This window comes from Pseudoliparis swirei, chromosome 19, assembly GCF_029220125.1.
Source record: "Pseudoliparis swirei isolate HS2019 ecotype Mariana Trench chromosome 19, NWPU_hadal_v1, whole genome shotgun sequence".
Classification (NCBI taxonomy): domain Eukaryota; kingdom Metazoa; phylum Chordata; class Actinopteri; order Perciformes; family Liparidae; genus Pseudoliparis; species Pseudoliparis swirei.
The window spans coordinates 10867747-10886115 of NC_079406.1; the positions used below are offsets into that span (position 1 = coordinate 10867747).

The window sequence follows — 18369 nt, forward strand, 5'->3', positions numbered from 1 at the left end:
GCAGCTGCACTGGCTAAGCCCCAGATGTATCAAAATCCTAGAGACGCCCCTGACCACTCCCACAGCTGCCTTCTCCTCGGATGCTCACAAAGCATTTGATAGGGTGGAGTGGAACTTCTTGCGATATGCCTTGAAACGATTTTGGTTTGGGGATCATTTGTTAAATGTATATTTTGTATTTTAAATTCCTTTTTCTGAAATAGGCACACACTAACCACAAAACATTAGACATGTTCTGTTAAGAAGACAGCGCCACTTGCTGGGCCAATCAGGGTTAACTAACTCTCGTTGAAGCGAGATACGCATCGCGATAGTTCAGAGGAGCTGAATTCAAACCTGAAGCGGTTTCACCTGATCGGTGATAAGGTAACGTTGGGCGACTCGGTTATATTCATAGGCATTTATAGCCATAGTCGTTACCAATTACATCCACGCTTTCTATAGCTACTTAGTTAGTCGCCCTTCTCTTGTGAACAGTGTTGTGTCTGATGAAAAACGAGCCGGTAAGTAACGTTCGTTCAAGCGCCATTTTTGAAATGGTTAACGTTAGCTAATGTTATACCGTAACGTTAGAGTTCGAGTTACGTAACGTTAGCTGACGTGACACAAAGCTGCCGGTGTCGATGTGTGTCCTAATGTCAGTGCTGTCGAAGAGTCGGTGACCATTTATCTACAACGGCTGATATCGTAAAACTTGATCGTGCTATGTTAATATCGTGCATTTACTAGGTAGCGTTAAGTTGATGCACACTTCGGTATGTGTGTGCTGCAGACCTGCACATACATTGATATGATATAGTATGTGTATCATTTCAACAACACATGCGTATACACGTTGAATAACGTTCACGTTACTCCAAATAAAAAATAAATATAGATGCACCCTGAAACCAAACCACCAACATTAATCTGTAGCAGTCGAAGGGATATTTTCCCCTGGTCTCTACAAAAATACAAGTATATGATCAAGGAGAGACAAAACACAGACACAACAGGAATACAGTGAACATTAAAAATTAAATATTAAACTGAGCTGAATAAATGTCAAATAAAACATACTCTAAAATGTGTGTGTGTGTATATATATATATATATATGTATGTATGTATATGTATGTGTATATATATATATATATGTGTATCTATATATAGATACATATATATGTATATATATATACATATATATATATTCCACAATCCATTTGCCGTCATTCCCTTTAATTTATGAAGCATGTGCTGGGTTGCAGAGAGCAGTGCTCTGGAACATTAGGAAGGTTTTACAAACATGGCAGCAGAAGAGGAGATTCAGCAACTGAAGAGCCAGCTGAGGGAGAGAGATGAGCAGGTCCATCAGGCTGCCCAAGCTGGTTTGGATCTCCTCAACCAGCAGATGGAAATGCAGAACAGACTGGATGAACAGAGAGTGGAGATGACCAATGCTCTGGAGGTATAATACCCGCACCACAGAGGCTCAACTGAGCCAAATCACAAAAAACATTACACTTCATGGTAATGAACCTGAAGTGGATAATATAACATTATTATCCACTTCTGCTGGTTTGACTTATGCTTTCTTCAAGTACCAATCAAATAACTAACCTTAAAATGACTGGGCACTAAATGAGTTACAACTGGTTCCAGTCCTTTAGACTGGTGTGCTCAATTATTTTTCCACATTAGCACACACATTTTCACTCAAATGCTTGCACTGTAGAGCCATAGGGAGGTCTGTGGATTATTCAGAATTATTTCAAACTTTTACACCTGTTTTATTTGTCAAAGGCCCTCGAGCAAGAAAAGTACTCCCTTCAGAAGGAAGTGGAGTTAAAGACTCGGATGCTTGACTCACTGCAATCAGACCACGACTGTATGAAGAGCCAGCAGAGCCAGCAGCTTGAGGATCAACAAGTACATCTGGAGAGGAGCCACAGCACAGCACTCAATGAGCTCAACAAGAAGGTACACCAAGCTACAAGGGTTAGGGTTAGGGTCATGGTCTTTTCTTCTCTGGTCTTGGCAAAAAACAAAACCCTCAAAGGCTTTTCCAGTGCAGACATTATTAAATGTTGTCGAACGAAAAGCACAACACCGGTGTTGCTGATAACATGATGATGGTTTACTGGCCCATTTGACTATAGTAGAGCTACAGTTAGTATGCCGAAAAGAAGGCCAAGATAACTATAATGAGGCAGATTTGTAGAAAGTCTGAATTTATGCTTTGACAGGTCTGTCAGCGAGACAAAGAACCAAGCACTCTTAAGATGCTTGTTTTCTGAATAGACTGGATCGATCAGTACCAGGCGTCTTCTGTGGGGAGCTCATATGTGTGCTTTATGTGCTCGTTCCAGTGGTTCCCATAGTGTTTTGAGACTGGTGGTCCAGGGTGGACCTCTGACACTATTGTGGTGCAAGGGCATGCTCCATCTTAAGATAAAAGGGTACATTGTAATGTTAAAGCATTAATCTGGTGCAATTTATGATAACTTTGTGCTGTTAACATTTTAACAGCACAAAGTTAGGTACAATTCTGAGGTACTTTGAGTGTAATTTTACTTGAGTATTTCAATTTCTTGTTATTTTATACTACGGATCTTCTACATCTTAGTGGGAAAAATGATATGTTTAACCTCACCACTAATTTTCCAGTATTAGTTACTAGTTAGGCTACTTTGCAGATAGAGACTCTTACTAGAAAATATAAATGAGCTAATAAACTATGATTCATTAAGTAGTTTATATTTCAAATGTAGAACTATTTGTAATTGTAACTGGACATTTTAAAATTATCCTAGTAAATAATTTTGGTTGCAGCACACCACTGCAGAATACCTAACTGTTGAATAATGAAAAGAAAATGTCTGTTAATTATGATCATGGTGGGCTAAAATAGACTGGCTGGCCACAACAGTCTAGGTAATGAATGGTAAACACTGTTCCCTACAGTTTTGCTTATCCTCTTTTGCTGTACGTTGTCCCAGATGCGGAGTTTGCAGTCCGCCCTGGACGAATCTCATCTGAATGAGCAGCAGCTGAAACACAAACTTGAGGTGCAGACTGAGACTCTGAAAAACAAGATGGAGGAGCTACAAGCTTTAAATGAGCACACCCAGAGCTCCATGACATCTGAGATGATAGAGGTGCAGATGAAGATCATGGAGCTGGAGAACTATAAAGTGAGCATAGCGGAAAACAAGGTGTATCTGTAGGTAATCCTAATCTTACTTTCCAATCCTAATGTTCTACATGGAATCCTTGCTTAGTCACTTTGTTGAAGTTGTATTAATGAGTCCTGTCTACCAGGTGGAGTTGGAGCAGACACTGCAGGAATCTCAGTACAAAGAGCAGCAGCTGGAGCTGAGCAGTAGCAGCCTACAGCGCCACCTGGAGCAAATCACTGAGGAAAAAGAGGAGCGAGAGAAGGAGGCTGTTTCCTGTTTTAATGCATTAGAGGTAAACATACCTCCATCCCCTTTGCTCTTTTGTGCTCGTGTGCACTTTAATATGCATCAGTTTTTATCAACACAGACCAATGAAGAACATTGACTAGTTAAACTGCCAGTGGTCAATACTTAATGTATAAAGTGATGTTAGACCTCAGGACATCCCTGGATGTAATAGCTACCTCATCATGGTCATCACTTCAGTTGCTGGAGAGGAAACAAGGACAAGCAAAACATTCTGTACTCTCCCACTGCACTTCGAAGCACGTTGCAGAATCACATCTGTTATAGGGCGATATGTTTTCTGAAAGATACAATATATGTATATATTTTCTCTCAAATAACATTGATAAAACTGTTTGTTTGACAGACTGACTGACATATTAAATGAATGTCAAATCACGTTCACAGGCTTTTATAACCCATAATGCCTGCTATATACATGTACCACAAAACAACATGGAGGCTTGTTTGATCATTATTTTCAAAGTGGAAGTTGGCATATTCCATCATTGTTTCCAAACTCAACATGTTTGGTGCTTCCCTCCTTTCGCTCCCTCCCTGTTCCCCAAACACACAAACACACGCTTCTGTCACTCGCCCGGGAGAGCAGTCTGGATAGGCGGAGAGCGAGAAAAGCAAAAGGCCGAAAACAAGACTCATGCAGGCCCTGAAAGAATTTGTACTGAATGTCTGCGTATTTAGTTGACTACATCTTACGTAGAACAATACCCTGAGTATATTCTGTTTATCGCCCACTTCTGATCTGCTATAAATCCCTAATGAAAATAAGAAAAGGGGAAGCTAACATTTATTTGACACTAGGTTGAAGATGAGCGGTTGCCTACAGCTCTGTGACAATCTGCCATGAGCTGAGCTGGACGGCTGTGCTTGTGTGCAATCAGACAGAAGCTGCTCTTTTCACAACGTGACATGATCTCTAATTCATCCATTACTCATTGAGCCTGTGAATACACTGTCTGGATGTTTCACACTATTTGCGGCTCCGTCTCCGCAGAAATCTCGTGAGGCGAACCGAGACCTCCAGATCCAGTTGGACCACGTTTTCCAGCAGGCCCAGGATCCCAACAGCAAAGGGAACTCTCTGTTTGCAGAGGTAAAAACCATACTGCGCTACCAACGCTAAAACAGCATGAAAGGCTTTTGCTGACATAGAAAAATAACTCGCTTGAAGCGGGGGCTGACTATGGCTCAGTGGTGAGCATAGTCGTTATTCAATCAGGGTCGTTGGTTCGGTCCCCGGCTCCAGTAGTCCAGTCAATGTGTTCTTGGGCAAGATACTTAACCCCAAATTGATATGTAGCTTAGCCTATGGTGTGTGAATGTCCTGATGGGCAGGTGGCACCTTACATGGTAGCTCCTCCCATCAGTGTATAAATGATTGCACTGCTATGTGGCGGAACGGACAACTCTCCAGCTTTGAAAGGTTTGTCTGTCTCTGAATTTTCATTGTAGTCAATTAAATATTCTCCACATTCTGTTTTATTTAACGAATGAGGAGTCTGAATCCGACTGAAATTAGGTCATGCTAATGTTACCAGTTTATGCTGTGTCAGACATCATGTTATGTTATTGTAATGTGATTTGCAAATGTAGTAAATAACTTTTTGTGCACAGGGGCAGCAGCAAAACAAAATCAATATTTTCACCGCTGTATCTGGCCATCTAAACCACAAAACAGTCATTGTACCTCCCGTAATACAGGAGTTGCTGGTCAGCCGGTGCCTCGATTGGTTTGTTTTTATTATTATGCGTCTTTGGTGTTTTACATTTTTTTACACAACCGCACTACAAAATATCAGCACTATCTTTTGATAGTAATTTAAACTCTTAAACCCTGTCTCAACATTTCCAAATTGACAAATATACTCAACAGTATAAAGTTACAGGTAAACTCTTTTAAAATTGTATTATTATGAATTTCAAAGAAATCAGTGTGCAACATGTTATTTTGTCTCCTGCAGTTGGAGGATAAGCGTGTTCAGATGGAGAGACAGCTCATCAGTATGAAGGTCCAGTATCTGTCGCTGCAGAAACAAAACACCTTCAGCAAACAGCAGCTGCAGCGCATGAAGGTACCGCATGTTGTGGAGGGCAGTCGCACTAATACAGGAGCTATGGATATGTCCTGTAGAATGACTGAGTGGATGTGCATGTGTTGTGCAGGTCCAGGTAGCCACTCTGATACAGCTTCACGGTTCCAGGGCTGATCCTGCGCAGCTGGAGAGACTCCAGTCCATGCTCTCAGAGAAAAATGGAGAGATCCAAAATCTCCTGACTAAACTGCAGAGACTTGAGAAGGTGGAGGTGTGTGCTTAAAACTGAGACTGCTTATAGACCATCAGTGAAAATGTACAGATGCTGTGCAAAAATATAGTAATGAAGAATAATTTTTTTTCGGTATTTCAGTTTATCAACAACAATGTCTCTTGTAGTAATGTTAACACAAATTATGTTGGATATAATCTGTTATCTGAACGCTTAATGATGGATTAGTATGCAAGTATCAGTTTTATTATTATTACATATTATTATGTTTATGTGTGTGTAGATGATGTTGAAGTCTCAGCCAGCCAATCCTGCTCCAGCAGAAAGTGGCGACGTCCAAGATGAGACCTACTACACTGACCTGCTCAAAATGAAGCTCAACAACACTGTGTGAGTTTATCCCGTCATTTAGTTTGCTTTGTTACAACTATGATTTAACTGTTATGTAGCAGCAATAGCATTTCAATCTACCAAACCATTCGATGCTTGAAGACCACTGTAGTCTTGTAAATGTTAGTGGTGCAATAATCAGAAAACTTGGATCAGCATAAAAGTAAAAAGGATCACGTTTTTTTATTACCCACCAATACTAATTGTCGATCATTAGTAGTTTCAATGATGTATTATAAGCTGCTTAGAGGTAGTGTAAGCGGGTCATAAATTCCTTTCTTTGTGGTTCCCTCATCCTGCTCCTCCGTTCCTACTGATGGTGATAGGAGAGCCACAATCAAACGATTTCAATCTAAGTAGCCTAAGCCTCCACGCCCAACCTCTAACACAATGGGAGGATTTCAACCACGACCCCTTGTAACTCCTCTGTTTTTATAACAAGGGGTCGAGGTAAAAAACACAAATAGGATTGGCCTTACGACATTGGAAGTCTCCTGCTACTTCTTAAATTGAACTGCTCACAAGATTCCGATCACAGTTGGAATATGTCATTTTTTTGCTAAACTTATATGTGTACGGCTGCGTTCACACCAAAAGCGTTGTGAATATTCGTCGGAGCATCTAACGCCCTCGTGTTTGGGTTCATAACATCACCTGTAGACTCACACAGCGTGGTGAATTTCACCGACAATGTCTGAATAACTGCTTCCAGCGCTACGAGAGCAGCAGCAGACGGTTAGATTCACCAACGGCGAAGCGTTTCAACGCTGATTGGCTCAATTCACCTCAAACACGCCCAGCGAAAATTCACATCTATCACAACCACTCGCATCTGTACGTTGATTTTGCATAGGATCTACTCGCACAAACAATTGGCAACGCTTTTGGTGTGAACGCACCTTTAAGAGATGGCAAGATGGCGGTATTGATATCATAACGGGGATTTCTAAATACCCTTGTATACCATAATACCTCAAGTGGTTTAAAACTGCCATGATACAAAACTATCTGGTGGCACGGAATACACTTGTATAAAAGAGCTGGTTGTTTCCACACATTCAGTCAGGTCAGTCATTCATTAGTCACAGAGTAAAACACATATACTCACAGTTGCATGTGGTCTTTGGTATCTTTTGTTTGTCAGTAAGGATGCAGAGCGTCTGGGGGATGAGCTTTCCCTGCAGAGGATGAAATCTTTGTCAGAGAGCCAGAGAGCTTTAGAGCTGGAGAGGAAACTCTTCTCATCTGAACGGCTCCTCAAAAAGGTAACTGCTCACTTACCAATGCAACTGGGCACAAGTAACGTCCAATAGATATTGATACAATAACACAATTATGCAAAAAAAGTCATCTATGGAAGTGAGAAAATAACATTATGTTGATGATTTGAACTGTTTACTCAAGTTTTGCAAGAATAATCTGTAAATTCTTTAAAACAAATTCAGGTCTAATAAGTATTTCTAGTTTTTTGTTTTTTTAAGTTCCCTTTTATCTTATTTTATATCTTATTTGTCATGATTATTGTGTATTTGGTGCAATAATAGTCATTTTGGCCGTAAAAAGGGAGGAATGCGCCACTTCCTCATGTTCTAAATAGGACTACAACATGAATATGAATGTCAACATTTTAGATGACACTTGAATTACCGTACAGGTTTCTTTACCGCTTGACTCTGGGCTTTCGTAGTCTGAAGAAGAAAAGTGCAAAGAGATGGCACAGATTTCAAAAAGGAGGGAGGGTACTGAAGGTCACTGAACTGTGAGCAATGTTATAAGTCATCAGCAGCACAGTTTTGTTTACCCGTCTGTTCTGTCTAGCAAGCCTACAAAAAGTACGGATTTCTGCTTGCCAGTTCTATCACTAAATACACAAAGATCCATGATATATTGCAAAACACAACAATGGAAATGTCAGAAGTAATAATGCCCATCCACTTCTTCAGCTCTAAGCAGTAGTTAGTGACTATGGTAGCTTTTACCAATAATACACTGCTTATGAGATGCAAAAACAACATTGAGTTACAGAAACACTTATTTCTGTTCCCATTTACAGACTCAGAGTGACAAGATTAAACTGCAACTACGAGTAGAAGACCTACAACACAAGTATGAGCCGGAAGGTAATGAAATGAACACTGAACTCATTCATGACTTATCTGTCTCTGGTATTCTGGATAGAACTTTGAGGACTGGCTGCTTGTAATGACATGGATGCTGCTACATGTTGTGTCATTGGATCACTGTAACTCTTGCAATATTTGTCTCTAGATATAAAAAATAATCTGATCCTGAAGAGAAAGAAAGAGAAGTTCCCTGTTGACATGTTACCCTGCTCTGAGAAACCAACACCTGACGAGGGAGAGCAAGTCCTTGCTGTGAAGATGGGTGTCACAACGACTGCACATCCTGAAGCGGGTACTTCTCATACAGCTGAGGCAGTGAGCTCCACACAAGGTGTGTTCACTGCAGTTGCTCTTCATAACGAAGACACATTGATATGGGGTTGTACGCGGTACTTAACCGTAGTCAGTGTATCTCCACCATATCTAGCACTCAAAACTCCACCAGTTAACAGAAACAGACAGCAGTACCAGCACAATGTACAGCTCTAGACGGGGGAAGCAACTAAATGAGTTGTAGCCACCTAAATTCAATTCTGATTATTCTATACAGTCCAATATCACAAATTTGCCTCAGAGGGCTTTACAATCTACACGTACGACATCCCTGTGACAGGACTTTCACAGGGGAAAATGTGAAGAAACCTTCAGGAGAGCAACAGAGGAGGATCCCTCTCCCCGGATGGACAGAAGCAATAGATGTCATGTGTACAAAATGAACAGCATTACAGAGTTACAACACATTCAATGAATATGACAAATGTGCTGTTTGTCAGGGCAATGCCACCTACAGAAACCACGTCACCAGATAATTGATCTCTGAGGTGTTCAGGGCCGAGTAAAATAACTTCAGTTTTATCTGAGTTTAACATCAAGAAGTTGCAGGTCAGACCGCCACTTAGAGGTTAGTTGTAGCAAGTCGCATTAAGCCAGCACTGGGGGTCACAATGGGTCTAGTCTGTGTAGCAGTTGCAACAGAAGGTTTGAGATCGGACCCCCACCGCTGGGGTGTGCTCTGGCTCAGTCTATAATGAGATGAGTCGTGGCTAGCTGGTTAGCATGCTCATTTCAGTAGATATCCCTGCAATACAATGTCTTAGACTTAACACTAACACTTAAACCACTTCACATTATCTTCATAATGTTGGTATATTTTGTTTTAAATTATGTGATGTGGTAGCACCGTTAATAACTTTACCGTTTTGTGTTTTGTATCAGAGCCCGAGCCTCGGCCTGCAAAGTGTGTGAAGATCAGTGGAGACGAGCCTGTAGTGATCCCCATCCCCAGGTAGTGTGTCTGCCATGTTGTGGCTTATAAAATGTTCAGAACACAAGGAATAAGTTCACAGAAATCATACTTGGCACTGTTTATTTGAATGATAGCTATTTGATGGAATATTCATTAACATCTGGATTTCCAAACTGAAAGCACAACAAATTAAAGGCTAATGGAATATCAAATGTATCATTTAAATGCCGCTACTGAACATGTAAGACACAAGTTACTGACGATGGAAACACGTTCTTCATTTGGCAGCTTTGAAGATATGAATGGTGGAAGCAAAGAGACATTCACAAGCCAGAAAGGCACCCTGTGTATCACAACACCCATGTACTCTTGCATGGGTGTCCTCGTGTGCATGCATGATCAAACTGAACTTCAGGATGGGTATCGTTAGGATTTTATCAACTTTTCTAGTCTTATCGTTGGTTCTAAACTATTCGGTTCTTTATTGGTACTCATATTGCTTCTTTTGCATTACAAAGTAATTGCTTTTTAATACATTGTATAAACAGGCATGAGAATCCCTCACCTTTCGGCGAAATTTGCCGTTTTGAAACCAAAATAGGTGACTTACGTGAATCGTGTAGATCCGAAGAGTTTTTGTTTTGGGCTGTCAATTGGCCGGTCGGCGTTTATGAGATTGGAGTGGGACGCGGAGAAAGTGTGAAGTGTTGCTCTTCGCAATAAAACATCTTTGATGGGACGTGTCGCGTCTCGGCCAATCAGCGTCAAGATGTCTTCAGCGTTTAGTGGTTTAGGTTAGCTTGAATGTTAGACGCTACTTCTGCTGCTGTCGCGCTGCACGGTGGAGCGATGCTAACAAAGTACCCGTACGTTAAGAGCGATGTGATTTAGCATATTTTTAGTCTCAATACTTCATTAAAAGAGCGATCAGAGCGCGCGCTGCTCCGTGTCAAGCTGTTTGCACGCGCAGCGCAGCGCTCACAGCGAGGGGCGTTAAGTGGCGGAATTTTCGGCTTTAAAAATAAAAAAGATGCCAGAAGTGAAATGTTTAAGTTCAGTCTGTAAAGTTCTGTAACTCTACAGCTGCTCTTCCTGATGAACTCTGTATCCTCTGGTCAGAGACTAACGGCCTCATAGTGATAATCATTGATCAATGCTATGACGGCTCCATGTAGTTTCATTAATATCTTGCTGTATTAATACTAATATTACTGCTATTTGTTAAGTGTTGAAAAAGTTGGTAAAAAGTGAACCATACAGATATTTTATTTATTACTATTATAGATAAATATACCAGTATCGTATTTATGGTATACTGTTTTTATGGTATTGTATCATGATATTTATGGCAGGTATGGTATAGAAGATCGTGACAACCAGGTAGAGGCAGAACAGACTCGAGGAACAGACTCATGGCTCAGCAGAGCACAAGACTTGAAGACTTGTTCACGCCAACAACAACAAAAGGAAGTTGGTTCATGAATGACCATATTATACACAATATTATTATAGTATTATAGGGCCCGATCACTGACTTGGTGTCAGAATGGAGGGCCTATAGATTATCATACAACGTCCAACATCGATGTTCGTGGAAGTCACCATTAGCACCCCCCCCCCCCCCCCGCGCGCCTATCCTCCTCACCTTTTTCACCCCTGACCCGTTTTCATGCCTGATAAAGAATAATTGATTTGAAACAACAGCAAAACCGCCATCCGTCCATCCGTCCATCCCTCCATTATCAGCCGCTTATCTGGGGTCAGCAGGCCGTCACAGATTTCCCTCTTTCCAGCTCATTCTGGGGGATCTTGAGGCGTGCCAGGCCAGCTGGGAGATGTAATCCCTACAGCGTGTCCTGGTTCTTCCCCGGGTTCTCCTCCCACTATATAAACGCAATAATAACTCACTGGAAACAAATTTTAAATGTGAATGAAATGAAAAATATTTATGAATGAATTTAAGAAAAACACAGATTTTAGTCCCTCCTCCTGTCCTGCCTCTGCTGATGTGATTCACTGCCTGCAGGTAGAAAAGGTTTCAATCATTTTAAGATAAGAAAGAAATGTAAACTTTCATTGATCCCACAGTGGGTAAAGCCTTCTCTGCATTTAACACATCCTTAGTTATTAAGGAGCAGTGGGCCGCAGTGAAGTGTCTGAGGAGCAACTGGGGGTTTAGTGTCTTGCTCAAGGACACCAACAGATACTGGTCAAACTAAACAGTGGGATTACTAACTTAGAGCAAAAACACTTTTCTAAGTTACCATGTTTATTTTCAATTCAATTTATTTTGTTTAGCCAAAAATCGTAAATGACAAATGATCCTCAGAGGGCTATACAATCTGTACACGTACGACATCCCTGACCTTTGACCTCACATCGGATCAGGAAACAGGGAAGAAACCTTCGGGAGAGCAACACAGGAGGATCCCTCCATGAGGACGGACAGAAGTACAAAACATGTTAGGTGTACAGAATGAACAAAATAAACGCTTTAATTGTATTACATTTCCAGTGAGAAACGTATCTTCACTCCTCTTGTTTCACGTCAGTGTCTCTGCTCTGCTGTTTGCTGACTTCCTCCATGTGTGTGCTTTTGTGGTTTTATATGGAGAAATAGCTGAGGTGAGGCTGCAGCGCGATAATAAATTACACCAAAACATTCAAAAGTACAGTTATCAATACTCCAGTCTTTACATTTAGCACCACTGCCCATTGAATATTGGGTTATGGTACCCATCTCTAGACACATTAGGGAAAACGCAGCTCTATAAATGTACTAGCGTTCTAAAAGTCCTCAGGGAACCTTGACATTTACAAGCATGTCATTGGTCAGGCATATGTGTTGAGTGATGGGTTTGTGTATTTGTGATCCGGCCCTCAGCTTTCCTGTGTTTGACCATAACGACGTGGGAAGCGAGGAGAACCCGCAGCAGAACAAGAGAGAGGAGAAAAGAAGGAAACAAAGAACAGTGGAGATGATCCACGTCAACTCTCACAGCAGTATGGAGAGCCAGTGTGCGCAGCAGTAGTTTGTGTGCGTGTGTCTCTCCCTGTGTCCCAGTGTGTGTGTGTGGGGGGGGGTTGCCTTCATTCAAATATTTCTATATTTTACACAATTCTCTTTTTTTTCCTGTGACTTCACTGTATGTCTCCTCTTTACTGTCAATATATTTAAATCTTGTAGTATTAAAATATTTGCATTATACAGTATTCTGTGTTCAATCTTTTCCAAAACCGAAACATTTCCTATTGACTCCAATCCCCTGTTTAATATTGCAATAACAAGAGTGCTCTTAAAAATTACCTTAAATAAGTGATATGATAATTTGTAGTCTGTGCTACTTGCAATTTATTATTTTGAAACATATGATATAACTTATATCTGTTACCCACTCAATTCAATACAATTCAAGTGCAGCATTTTGCAAAAGTTTTCACCCCTCTTATATTACAAACTGGGATTACAATAGAATTATATTTGGACCTTGGCTCAGTGGTGAGCCAGGTTATGCTTCAAATTGTTGTGATGTAATTTCCCCTGTTTGCTCTTAAGCCTCTGTTAAGATCTGATGCCACATATCCAGTTGGGTTGGGGTCAGCCAACAGACTGCAGACCCTCCTCGCCTGTTGTAGCGCCTACCCTCTAGGAGGCGCTGCAGAGCCCTGTACGCCAAAGCAAACATATACAAGAACAGTTTCTTCCCACAGGCAGTTCAATTAACTCAGTCATACAATATGTACATACATACCAACATAAATTGTACACACAGTACATGCAACAATTAATAAACTGTTCATAATCATCCAGTATATTTTTCTTTGCACAATTTGTATCTTTTACAACTTCCAGAACACTTGATACTTATTGTATATTGTTCTCTGTCCAGCTTTGTTGTCCTTGTCCCTAGCTGTTTTTAATTTGTTAGAGATGCAACAATTATTTCTGTTCAGCATACTTAACTGAAAGAATACAATTTATTGTGATCAGGCTTTCAATCTAGAGTTCTGGCTTTGAAATTAAAGTTTTTACCAATTTTCACTCATATATACATGTTGTATGTGAATATGGTATTATCATGGTTTTCTGTGCAAAAAAAGAATATGCATCAAAATCAACAGTGTTGCTTATAATTGACATACCCAAGACTGTTAATTAAATGTTCAGGGAATTACTCTTTTAAACAGTGGTGCAATGCAAAACTGGTCATGTGATGAATTGTTTTGAATATTTGTAAATGTAGGGAGAGAGAATATTAATTATAAGTCTAATTGAATAACTAGTTACAGGCATGCAACAACTTTCCTAATTTGTATGTAAAATGTGGTATTATTGACACATCACAATGATGAGATGTATAGCCGCATGTCATCATTCAAGCGCTGGTTGTCGAGGTGGTGGGCAGCAAACTATGTGGGCTACGTAGATAACTGGCAGACCTTCTGGGGAAAAGCTGATCTGATGAGGAGAGATGGCGTTCTTCCCGCTTTGGATGGAGTGGGTCTCATTTCTGCAAATATGACCAAGTTGATTGAACTTGGTCATATTTGCAGAAATGAGACAACCCAGAGTTCAGATCAGGAAGAAGCAGAGTTGTAGTCTTACACCCTTTTCTGCACTTCCATTCAAGCAGTTACCCAATCACAACTCTAGAGACTGCGTCTGTTCGAAGGCCACTTTAATTAATTAAATCAAAAGTAACCAGAAGAGAAGTTATACAAAATGACCTCATAAAGGTTCAGCAGTGCAACAAAATAGGATAATTAAATGTGGACTCTTGAAACTCATTTGAAAGCCTTTTTCTTGTTTTTTGAAATCCAACCTGGAAAACAATACAGCCAATTGTATGTGTTAGTGTACTGGGTAACAGGTCCGTATTCTGAATTTCAGTTTGTATCAAGTTTAGTCCTTAAAACTGACAGTTATTATTTGTAGGAGATTTTAATATTCATGTAGATGTTGATAAAAAAAATGGCTTCAGTGCTGAATTGATCTCATTATTCATACCTGCAAACTTGTCACCTTTCGGTGAAATTCGCTGTTTTGAAATAAAAATAGGTCATCCACGTAAATCGTGTAAATCCGAAGAGTTTTTGTTTTGGGGTGGGGGGTCAACTGGCCGGACGGCGTTTATGAGATTGGAGTGAGACACGAAGATGTGGTGATCTTCGCAATAAAATATATTAAATGGGACGTGTCGAGTTCTTGTAATCTTTAAGAACTTCTTCTTTTCTAACTTCTAGCTTTTCCGTCACGAAAAACAGGCTCCTCCCCGTCACAAAAAACAGGCTCCTCCTCCGTGACGAAAAACAGGCTCCGCCCCCGTCATAAAAAGCAGGCCCCGCCCCTTCACTAAAAACAGGCTCCTCCCCCGTCACATCGAACAGACTCCGCCCCCGTTATGAAGTGGGAGCTGAACGTCAGCTCCATCACCAAGAAGGCCCATCAGAGGATGTTCTTCCTGAGGCAGCTGAGGAAATTCAACCTGCCAGGGAGAATGATGGTACAATTCTACACGGCCATCGTTGAGTCCATCATCTGCTCCTCCATCACCGTCTGGCACCCTGCAGCCACAGCCAAAGACAAGTGCAGGCTGCAGAGCATCATCCGCTCGGCCCAGAGGGTTATTGGCTGCAATCTGCCTTTCCTCCAGGTCCTGTTCACTTCCAGGTCACTGAAGCGGGCCAGAAAGATTGTCGCTGACCCCTCCCACCCTGGACACTCCCTGTTCGAGTCCCTCCCCTCTGGGAGGAGGCTGCGGTCCATCAGGACAAAGACCTCCCGCCACACCAAAAGTTTTTTCCCGTCGGCAGTCGGGCTCATCAATGGAGCCCGGGACTGACTGACTGTCACCCCCAGGACTATCACCTCTTCTTCCACCTTCCTCCTCCTCCTTCTTCCTCCCACTCCTCCTCCCTCCTCCTTCTTCTTCCCTCCTGGAGGCCTCCTCCACACACGTCACTTTAACATGCACTTTAACTTGAGGCCTCCTCCACACACATGCCACTTTATTTACATGCACTTTAATTAAACACTTAAACACACGCCACGTGTAACATACACTTTTAACTAAAACACACCACTTGAAGCACACACCCAAACACTTTCACATTATTTGTTGTCTTTCTGTCGTGTTGATTGTTGTTTGTTTGTCATGTCCAAATGTTGCACCTTCCGCCAAAAAAAAATCCTCGTTTGTGTAAACATTCCTGGCAATAAAACTGTTTCTGATTCTGATTCTGATTCTGAAAAACAGGCTCCATCCGTCACAAAAAACAGGCTCCTCCCCCGTCACAAAAAACAGAGGGGAATGACTTTCATATTTCAAATGTTTCACATTTTTGAACTTTAATGTTATTTTTAATTCATCAGATCCTATGGAGAACATCTTCATATTTTCAGCAAATTCAGCTATTTAATATTTGTAATGTTCACATAGCCTTCACCTATAACTGTATGTTTTCTAATATTTTTTATCTTTTCAAATTTTCAAATGATTTATTTTTTTATGGAATAAATAATGAATGGGATCCAATGGTGGAAATCTTCAAATCTGCTTAAACTTGTTGAACTAAGCTTACAATATTGGCATACATTCAGCTAAAGAAACATTTCCACCTTTAAAATTTTGACAAAATTGTTAGCTTTAACTTTATAATTTAGCTTCTTTTGTCCCCGTTTTAGTTGTATGTGTTTTTCCGCTCCTCCTGGAGTTTTCAATGGGTATGTGTGGGGAAGTCTAGAGCTGTGACATCATTGCATTAGGATTAAGCGGGATCTTTTTTTGTGCTATCATCACAACGGCCGCAATTCTTACTCTTTAGGCATACTTTTCATCTTGTGCTTGTCGTAGACATGTGACTATGGAATCCAACAGTTTCCCAGATTTTTCGAGAGAAGCCTTAACGAGGGGAGAACTCCACCTTTCTGCTCAGTCATCTCCATTGAAAATCTGACCAAATTGCAACTTTTTTAAAGCAAACAGGAAAACTTTCTGAACTGCGATTAAACTCATTTATATACCCAAAAAATATTTAAGGACATGTAAACGTTCACAAAAGCCTTGAGCATCTCCTAATGTAGACACCTTTAGGATCAGAGTTATGGTTATCTGTCAAATCCAAAGGTTTCGACAGGTTACTTTCGTCAGATTCAGAGCTGTCTGCCTCGCAGTCACACAAGTGTTTCATGTTAGGCTAATCAGTGGCGGATCTCACACACACTCTTGTTTATGATACATTGCAAGCCACACACACAGACCAACGTTTGTGCGCGCGTGTGTGGCCGCGTGCGCGTGTGTGTCTTTAAATGGAGAGATATCAGAGGAGAACCAGCTTCAGAGTTTCTCAGGTCACATTTAAGCCACAAACTCAACAAACATATCAGCGCGTTCGGCTGAATCTTTCCTTTCTATTGATTCTACTTTTTTTGGGTGATTTCATCATGTTTTTTTTACAGGGTTTAACAAATGCTTTTGTAGAAATCCACTCAGTGTTTAGATCTTGTCTATCCTTCACCATGGTTTCTCCCTCTCTTTAAAAAAAAAAATCTTTCTCCTGTCTCTCAATTTATTTATTTATTTTTCTCTCTGGTTCTCATATCTGACTTTTCCCCCTCTCTCATGGATTGTGATTCATATCTTTGAATATTGAGATTATAAAGTTGTGCTTATCTTTTCCAGTTATACATTTCCACTCAACACTTTCAGCATGAAGTTTCCCTTTTTTCATATGTTCAGTTGTTTGAAGCTATTTTCAGCCTATTTTCAGCTGTTGGCAGCTATTTTCAGCTATTTTGTTTCATATTTCAGCTATTTTCATCTGTTTCCAGACATTTTCAGCTATTTTCAGACATTTTCAGCTATTTTCAGAATTGTCTTTTTTATATTTCAGCTTCAAGCTTTCAGATGTTAGCATTTCAACGCATTTTCAGCACGAAATGCATTTTCTAGTATCATTTGTTCAGTGTTGAAAAAGTTGTACAGTTGTTTTATTTATTACTATTATAGATAAATTTACCAGTATCGTATTTATGGTATCATATTGTTTTTAAGGTATTGTACCGGGTATCATGATATTTATGGCAGGTATGGTATAGAAGATCGTGACACCCAGGTAGAGGCAGAACAAACTCAAGGAACAGACTCATGGCTCAGCAGAGACTTGAAGACTTGTTCAGGCCCCAAAAAAGGAAGTTGTATCACAAATGACTTTAACCATATTATATATATAATGACAATACATATTTGTTATTACTATTGTTTGGCCTATAGGGCCTGATCACTGACTTAGTCAGAGCGGAGGACCTTTTGTTCTTTAAATGTTTATTATTATTATTTAGATTTGTGGTCAGAACAATCAAATGACCTCATGAGTTTGCAGGTATGACTATTAGACTTGACTGGCTTCTGTCAGAGAGTACAGCAACCCACTCACTGCTTACACTCTCAACTTTGTTCTTACATATGGCATTAACACAACACATTTAATAGTCTTTCCTCAGAACCCTCTTCTGTCAGACCATTACCTAATAACTTGCAACATCTTACAACTGGAGTGTAGACCATTAGACAAAGGTTTCTACACCAGATGTCTAACTGACAGTACTGTAGCTGAACTTTAAAAAATGGTTCCTTCTGCATTTAATTCAATACCATGTCTCAAAGAGGACTCCTGTTTTAACTTTAGTCCGTCCCAGACTGATCATCTTGTCGATAGTGTTACAGGCTCACTGAGAATGACACTAGACTCAAGTACCATATTACCTCACTCGGGAGCTTATAGCACCATATTGCCCTACCAGAAAGCTTTGCTTAATGAATGCAGGGCTAATTTGTGGTTCCATGAGTCTTACAAAGTAGGATGGGAGCCAGAGCCTTCAG

General features: G+C 40.5%; 1 protein-coding gene across 4 annotated transcripts; it reads left to right on the forward strand.

Moving 5' to 3' along the window:
• Window positions 1–284: 284 nt before the first annotated feature.
• spdl1 (spindle apparatus coiled-coil protein 1) lies at window positions 285–12700 on the forward strand. 4 transcript variants are annotated; one of them, XM_056440117.1, is made up of 14 exons: window positions 285–366; window positions 1247–1446; window positions 1782–1958; window positions 2978–3172; window positions 3300–3449; window positions 4458–4556; window positions 5425–5535; window positions 5627–5767; window positions 6012–6118; window positions 7263–7383; window positions 8172–8238; window positions 8387–8572; window positions 9457–9526; window positions 12372–12700. In XM_056440117.1, exons 2-14 carry the CDS (start codon window positions 1285–1287, stop codon window positions 12517–12519), a joined length of 1734 nt encoding a protein of 577 aa, XP_056296092.1. In that variant the 5' UTR covers window positions 285–366; window positions 1247–1284; the 3' UTR covers window positions 12520–12700. The 4 variants fall into 4 exon arrangements, with proteins under 4 accessions (XP_056296092.1, XP_056296095.1, XP_056296093.1 ...); XM_056440120.1 differs by having other exon boundaries at window positions 5627–5761; XM_056440118.1 differs by lacking the exon at window positions 285–366 and adding an exon at window positions 403–755.
• The last annotated feature ends 5669 nt before the right edge of the window (window positions 12701–18369 follow it).

Bases quoted from the DNA above. Each gene is read 5' to 3' on its own strand.
- spdl1 (XM_056440117.1), top strand. From the start codon at position 1,285: ATGGCAGCAGAAGAGGAGATTCAGCAACTGAAGAGCCAGCTGAGGGAG. The intron at 5,536-5,626 runs GTACCGCATGTT...TGTGTTGTGCAG, and splicing joins AGCAGCTGCAGCGCATGAAG to GTCCAGGTAGCCACTCTGAT. The intron at 7,384-8,171 runs GTAACTGCTCAC...TCCCATTTACAG, and splicing joins CTGAACGGCTCCTCAAAAAG to ACTCAGAGTGACAAGATTAA.